General features: G+C 36.7%; 1 protein-coding gene across 1 annotated transcript in view; it reads left to right on the forward strand.

The window, feature by feature from the left end:
• The window catches only part of LOC137393533 (nucleolar pre-ribosomal-associated protein 1-like), a 45,601-nt gene extending 37,516 nt beyond the window's left edge, over positions 1-8,085 (forward strand). Inside the window, exons 26-33 of the mRNA XM_068080119.1 lie at positions 145-238; positions 824-984; positions 1,685-1,790; positions 2,152-2,258; positions 2,783-2,926; positions 5,404-5,507; positions 6,075-6,209; positions 7,248-8,085. Coding sequence (XP_067936220.1) covers positions 145-238; positions 824-984; positions 1,685-1,790; positions 2,152-2,258; positions 2,783-2,926; positions 5,404-5,507; positions 6,075-6,209; positions 7,248-7,467 — 1,071 coding nt within the window. The 3' untranslated portion in view covers positions 7,468-8,085. The remainder of the gene's footprint in view (positions 1-144; positions 239-823; positions 985-1,684; positions 1,791-2,151; positions 2,259-2,782; positions 2,927-5,403; positions 5,508-6,074; positions 6,210-7,247) is intronic.
• Positions 8,086-8,304: the final 219 nt, after the last annotated feature.

An 8,304-nucleotide genomic window follows, 5' to 3' on the forward strand; every position in this document is an offset into this window, starting at 1 on the left:
GATGCACCTTGTTTACAATTGGTGACCTTTGACCTGAACGATAGGAGTTGATGTCTTCTTTACAGACACCATACACTGCTTGTATATGATCCTTACATTGTCTTATTTCACTACGTGCCGGTGTCTGCAATGCTTCTCTTGTAGTTAACCAGCACTGACTCCGATAGCAGCGGTGCAGATGAAACTCTGTATGACCCTGCCTTTTTACTCCCATTGTTCGCCTACATCATGAGACCCGGTCAGTTGTCTTCTCTTGCTATCTATGAGACATTATGAGTCACAGGAGGTTAAGCTTTTGTGCACAATTGTTAAAAATATGTGCCTTGAAGGTATTTCGCATGAGGCAGCAGGCTCAGTTACTAGAGTGATATTCGCATTGTATTTTATGGAGTTATGTTCTATTTTCTGAAATAGGTTTGGTGTAACCTTTTAGGGAAGCATGCCATAGCTTGCGTGACGGATGAGGAACTGATTAGTAATATGTTATATCTTACACCTGATTGTGAATTTTGATAGTAAGATTACTGCTGCTTAGCACATATAATAGCCCTGAACTTATGTAGGCACAATTTAGCTTTACAGAAGCAAGACAGATAGCTTAAGTTTTCATCCCATCTTTTCATAGTTCGTATGCTCTATCACACAACAGTATGTATATCATTTGAATTGCTCTGCGTGCATCTTCAGGTTGCAGTATGTATGATATGTAGGCCTTCTCAATAGAAATGTCAGGCCTTGATACAAGGTGTTCTTTTATATAAGCGACATCAAACAAAATAACCTCATTTACATTGCATTACCTCACTCTCTGTATTGTTTATAGATAACACTCTTAACATAAGGCTTCTAATAGAGACCGGGGTCATAACCTATGTTCTCTGCTCCCTAAGTAGTCATGCAGAGGAAGTCCGAGCGGCAGCCCGCTTCATTCTATACGAGTTTAGACAACATATGGAATCCTCAGTCTTTAGTGAGACTATTCAGGTGATTACCGCGATATAGTTGTCTATTCTTGGCCATGATAGTGATCACCAGCTATTACATGTGATGTTTAAAACTTAGTTTGAAATATTTCATATGCTTGGATAATATTGTATGTTTCAAACATAATTTATGTATATTACAAAATAATCTGGTACTAATTTGGACGCAGATAGATGTATCAGTCGGAGGCAAGGCTTTTTGTCTAATTCTTTATAGCTGCTTATTTCTATTAAGCTTATAAGATTTTGCTCTAGGTTTAGCATTTAGATTATGTTAGTATTACTGCGACCGTAAGTGTAAGGCTAATCATTAACTCTCTTTCGCATTAACTTTAATTTTTAAACTTACTCTAAAATAGCTGCAAGCGACTAAAACATAGCGGCACTAGTAGTGATAAGTAGAGCACCAGAAACTTGAAATATCAGACATGGTAGACTACCATGTCTGATACTATTTCTAAAATAATAGTTTATTATTGTAGAAGCTTTGACTCACTTTTTGTTCAATCATAAATCTGAACGTTCCGTGGTGGTTGTTACATTTATGAAAAAAACACGCAGACCTGCAATTGTATTTTTATTTCACTTTTTATAATTGTTTTAGTTAGACTTACCGTATAAGCTTGCTTTAATAGAAAGTGAATGTCACCAAAAAACCAAAACCAAAAGTTGCCATATAGTTTTATCGTTATGCTGTATAGGGACTGTACACTTTGGACCTGATAAAAGAGAGCATTTCTGAGCGAAATGCCCGAGTTGCACCTGTCATTACAGTTTTTATAGCCAGAACTCTGCAACTAACTCCAGGTATGCCATCACCTCCAGTCTACAACTTCTGTTACATCTATATACCATAACATCACCTCCAGTCTACAACTTCTGTTACATCTATATACCATAACATCACCACCAGTCTACAACTTCTGTTACATCTATATACCATAACATTATTAGAGATGTGTATCCTACATGCGTCTTAAGGTTCTGCTTTACCATAGGCTGCAAGGTCTTCCATACATTCTGTCTAATATGTCCTCATTTCTCACCGCAGTTCTTCTGTTACAAATGCTCTTCCTACCTCCGTACAAGATGTATGTACGTGTATCGCTTCTGTTTCCAACTTTGGATAGTGTTGTTTCTGAATAGCCTTGGTTCTTTTTATGCGTAGAAGAGCACATGTACAGAGTGTGCCACAACTATCTGCTTATTAAACCAAAGATGGAAATGAAGCTGGTGCCGGAGTTCTTCAGGCTCTTCTATAGTTCATCTCAGATGGTAGGCTGCCTCACGGCTACTTTCTTATTCCATTTTAACTTCAATATGTGATTAGCAGTTTTTAACTAATTCGCCAGTTGTTGACTACGATACAAGTATGATTAACTAAATGCCTCAGCTGGGACGGTGTAGATGGCTGAACAAGATATTGCTTGCTTCTAGTTAGAAGCAAACATCACTTGTCAGAGAGCACGAGTGCCTTAGCGCTTGCTTAACACTTCCTGTTTTGTTAACATCGGTTTGGAACATCTCAGGTATGTTCTAGAACAGTCTCAAATGTATTAACCAAGTTTTAACTTAAAAAGAGAAGAGATTTGATAGAAATTCTTTGAGAAAAGCATCTCAATTAGTTGAAACTTTTCATTTTGATCGCTGTTGATCAGACACTATTGCTAAAAGAGAGGCATTTTGTCTTCATCATTTCATTCACTAGCTTGAATGGCTTCCTCTCAGACTGTCGAAGTTGATAAGCTGTAAACCACATTGCCAATTTGTCAATTCTATCTTTGATTAGCTGTTTGTAGTTCACAGTGGAGAGGTCTTGGATCTTGAATCTTTTGGTCGCTGGTCTGCGAGAGGATTCTGACTGTAGACTCTATGAGAAGTTAAATATATTCAAGATTATACTTGCCTACGGTCAAAGCAGCATGTGCTCGCAGTCTGATAGGGTAGGTTCATTGCGTTATCTATGGCTATACTCTCCAACGGTATGCATAGCCAATCCGTAGTCGAATGCGTATTGTAGAGATTTGCTGTGATCATATACACACTGATGCTACTAGACGACGTATTGTGTTGACAAATAGACTAGCCTAAGGGAATTGGCCTCACTCATGCTACGACTTCCTTGTTAGGTTTTGGATTATCATAACTGACAGTCCAGTGTGATGTGGGAGATCATCAGGTGTAATAACTAACTGCACAATTATTCTACAATGTAGTAAGGTGGTTGTTTGGCACAGGTGATAGAGTATCCTTCGTTTTTTGTGTGACGTCATTTTATCGTTGTCAGCCATCTTTATAGACAATTTTATCGTTACAAACATGAAGTTTTTGCAGGGAATTTTTGAAAACAATGCTTTTGTTTGCAATGGTTATATTATAGTATCAAAACAACACGAAAAAATGCTATTGAATAAAAGAAAAACGATCGTTTTCTACAAATATGGCAGCTTTTTCATGACCGAGCGCATGTGCAAACGGCTTGATAACGTAAAAAAAGACGATGGATTGGTTTAACAAGCTGCAAGTTGTGTGTTCAAATCCCGTTGAAAGCAGTCTTTTTTCTTATGCTTTAAGCGAGCTTCGGATGGCCATGGCTCTTATTATACGGGAAATTGTAGCTTCATTTACATACTCATGATCTACTTTGGATGTCCTATGATTTGTAATGTCAAGAGAGTGCAACCCTTATATATTTGCTCAAGGAAATAAAGGTTACGCATTGATGATAATAATCAGCCAACTACAAAAAGAAGAATTTGGTTTCGTGAAATGAACGAAATAATGACAGAAGCTGTGGCTTTCAAAAGCTTAAATCTGCTAAAGAATGATCTTGAAATGTATTTTGGGCTGTTGCAGTTGATACTGATGACCTTCGCATATCTGTTATGGGACTATCATTGATCATATTGATCTTACATGTACATGTACAGTGAAACATGGATAACTCGCCCACGGATAGCTCGAACACATGGTTAATTCGAACGGTTTCTTTGGTCCGTTCCCACGTAATGATAAATTGCTATAGATAACTCGAACTCAACACTGTTAACTCGAACGGTTTTTTCCCCGACGGCTGCCGAAACGGTTGTTATCGCTTTAGAAAATTACTTTATTCCAAGCCATAGAGGTAAACCTCAACTTTTCGTAATTCATAAGCGTCGTTATTACCACCATCGGCAAAATATTTTTGTCAACGACTTTTCTAAAGGTTTGGTGAAATTTGATTTATGCCAAACATTCGCTTAGCGATCGCCCTTCGGAAGCAAGGCAAAGTGAGGTAATCTTTGCATAAACTTCCAGAAAAATCGGCAAAATTGATCGTGGGTAAAACGCTCAAAAGAAAAAGATGTATTTTCTTTTGAGCATTTCAACAACGATCAAGTTTTGCCACAATGTCAATCTAAAAAACGTCTTGGCAATAACATCACCTCAAACAACAAACCAATCTCAAGTGATAAAAAATCTCTATACTTTTTGATAAAAACGTTTTAAACTTTACATTAGAAGCATTTAATTTGAAACAAGCCATTTGCGCTTTTGATTTATATTATAGTTTGTATATGTACTGATGTCTTTTCTTTTGAGCATTTCAACAACGATCAAGTTTTGCCACAATGTCAATCTAAAAAACGTCCTGGCAATAACATCACCTCAAACAACAAACCAATCTCAAGTGATAGAAAAATCTCTATACTTTTTGATAAAAACGTTTTAAACTTTACATTAGAAGCATTTAATTTGAAACAAGCCATTTGTGCTTTTGATTTATATTATAGTTGTATATGTACATGTATCTACTAATAAATAAGTAAATACATGGACTTGTGACAGTGCTCTGATAACTTGAACGCTCTGATAATTCGAACACTTTCGTTCGGTCCCGTGAAGTTCGAGTTATCCATGTTCGACTGTATATAAATATCTGTATATAAAATGAATACTCAATAAAGAGATTGCTCTGAAGATAACAAAATGCAATCTGTATTCAGTTCATTAAGAAATCCGTTCTTCCAGCCAGTCTCAAAAATGAGTTTCAAGATGTTGGAAAACTAAATCTTCGGTGCATGTTTTGGAGCAACCTGTGAAACAGGGCGTTAAAGCTAGCTTTATTTAGGTTTAGAATCTGGCTGATTATGATGATAAGCTTGTTTTGTAGCGTTTAACATAAGAGATACTTCATGTACACTAACTTTCTCACTGTTTACACATTAGTTGAATGTTTGTAACGATTAAGTACTATCTTAATAGAATACAGTATGGTAAGAGGTCAACTGCTGAGTAAATAGTCTGCTCCTTCATCTACTGTATGTCCCCTACCAGTCAGATGGTAGACCCAGGGACCTTGAATAACTAACAGCAATGAACTATCGAGCTATTTGGTTGGCACTATGCGGGTCATTCATATTTTCTTCTTTTGTAGACTGAGATCCTAAGAATTGTGGAAATAGCTGCTGCCCTACCCTCTTCTCATCAAATGCTAGTCAAGTACAATATTATTGGATGGTTTAGCAATGTTGTCTTCAGGTACACATAACTCTCTCTGTAGCAAGCTTGCTATTTGGTTTTTTTATCTGTGTTTCCTGACATTGTGCTGATTTGAGGGGGTGTCAGCATCTTACCTGTGTTTCCTGACATTGTGCTGATTTGAGGGGGCGTCAGCAACAAATTAGCTTAGAGTCTCAAATTTCAGGCAAAGCAGCGCATGATTAAAATTACTTTCTCATGATCAGATATTGTGACCAAAATTATATTTATTCAAAGAGCTTGTGTTCAATATTTTGCTTTTAGCTAGTCATTGCTGTCTTAACATGCTGCTTCAGGTTATGCAGTATTTTGTGTACATGGTGACCTCATTCATTGCATTATTTTAAGGTTGCTAAGTTTATAGATAAAATTAACCTTGAATAATTTGTTTGTATTTCATCAAAAGGTAAATTTATCTGCGCTTAAGTATTTTGATTGAATGTCAAAACATATTTATATTCTTATAGGAGTTATCCGCTCATCAAAGCTTGCTAGAAACATGTCATGTTCTACTGTGCTTTTATGCGCAGTCTGACCAGCCTATGTATGCGCTTCATCTCATTCTAGTTTTCCTGAGGAGACATTCAAAGTTCTATCAGCGTTAAAAGTGTTGGTGAACAACTGCTCCAATGACAAAGTTTGGTGTGGGATGTTCGCCGGTCAGCTGGTCACCACCCTTATATCATTACTCAGGAATCAAAGGTACTTGACTAGTTGTCACCTGATGACTAATAATTTTATGTTCCTGGTAGTTACTTTGCTGTAAGTATGAAATTAACCTTAAGTTTTATTTGCAATACTAAATGATGCCGTACATAAATCTGGCAATGAATGAGTAATACAGAGACATGTATTTCTTCCATGTATTAGCACAAAGGTTTTAGATGCTGTGTTTAATGTCTTGACTGTAGCAGCAACATTGCTGCTTGGATTGGCAGTACAAATATGTGCTCAAAATTGTTTAAAATGTTGCATAAAGTTATACTTAGCTCATATACATAGACTTAATACAAACCCGAAGAAAGTCCATAAAAGATTTAAGCCATATTTTATTTTAAACTTTCAAGCACTTCTGTTGGCCGTTTTTCTTATAGATTTTCCCCTTGTAGTTGACACGCTTTGTTGTAACCTGCTAGTACCTGGAGTTATCTGTTGTTAATCTGCTACATCTAAGCAGATTCCAAAAATACTAAAGTCTGAGCTGTATTCATACATGGCACATTAATTTTCCGACAATGGTTATCGAATTACACCAATCAGCTGGCGTGTACATCTTGTTGAGTGTGCTAGGAAAGATATTTATTCTGCTGTGCGTACATAAAATTTCAACTGGCATCTCTTTTTACACAAGCTTAAAGGTTTGTCATTAAGCATCTGTTTTATGCTCTCCATTTGACTCCTGCTTGTTTTGTTCTATGAAGCAATACAAGATGACAACATAGAGATATGCATCAGCAATCAACTTACTATTCAGTATATCAGCTGTTGGCTTTTATGGTGATATCTGTTAGTTAGCTAAAACTTAAAACTCGGAAAACAAAAAAAAGTAGTTTGTCTTTAGATCTTATTTTATTTAGACATTTGTAAAGTGTATTATGTGTATTGTGGTGTGTATTGTGTACTTATGTAGAAAGCGTAGTTTATCACACAACAGTGAATATGTGCAAGCAGATATGATAGGACAGGCTAAATCAGTTACCTTCTGTACGTAGTTTACATTCATCTGTTTTAATCTTGCAGGACAAATAAAATGAGAAGTGACATGCTGGTCGAGGTTCTTTATAAGGCACTATTGTTGAAGTCTGATGCTGTCTGCGAGAAAGAGGGGTCGTCTGAGAACCCCGCCTTCCTCTCACAAACGGATGTGGACACCGTTATGGAGTACTTACCAAAACCAAGTGCTCCTAGTGAGCATCTCGACTCGCTGGTGAAATTCTTCCACCATAGACGTGCATCTTAAGAATGCTATTTGGTTTAAGCTAGTATGGTTACATTATATTCAAGGTTTGGGTTATCTGCTGTCACCTTTGGCTGTCTACTCATTCTCGCATAGCATCATGCGCTGCCTGACTATCTCGGTTAATGCTTTCACTCATCCATAGTGCATCGCTTAACCAGACATCATATGGTGAGCTACCATCCAATCAATATTCTATAGGTTTATTAGATGTCATCCAATACCATGATAACACTGTCTGCTGTTTATGGATTGTCAATATTATATATGTTTGCCTTAGAAATGCAGAATGATTGAATAGTTGTCCATCTTTAAGGCTGCAGCGGATATGTACATAGCAGCGATGTAAAGATTTGCTAATCCGCCTCACTTGGTTCAAACTTATTTGCAATTGTTCATGGATCTAGTCAGTGTTGATATCCAGGCTGAACTGTTTTGTCATGTGAGTAACAAGTTTATTATTACCTGCAAACAAAACCAGGTTACCTCTGCGTGTTTTTGTCTTTATTGATTTTCTTTGTGACAGGCGATCCAGCCAGCTCTATATTTTCAATAGATGAATGCATATCTTTCCTACAACTTTCATCTATGAAATCTCTCTAATTTATATATAAGAATCTTATTATCTGTAAAGAAGTGAACTGGAACCATCACTCTATATCAATCTAATTATTTTCATGTGATATTGTTGATTGCTGGAGTCTGTTTTTTATGGGTAACAAATATTACTAGTGATGTAACAAGTAGCGGAAGTCCGTTACGATATGCTCGGTGAAGGAGAAAAGATCTGGCTTACAGATTAATTGCAGTAGTTGTAACACTAGGAAGCCTAACTTTTAC

This window comes from Watersipora subatra, chromosome 4 (assembly GCF_963576615.1).
Source record: "Watersipora subatra chromosome 4, tzWatSuba1.1, whole genome shotgun sequence".
NCBI classification, from domain to species: Eukaryota; Metazoa; Bryozoa; class Gymnolaemata; order Cheilostomatida; family Watersiporidae; genus Watersipora; species Watersipora subatra.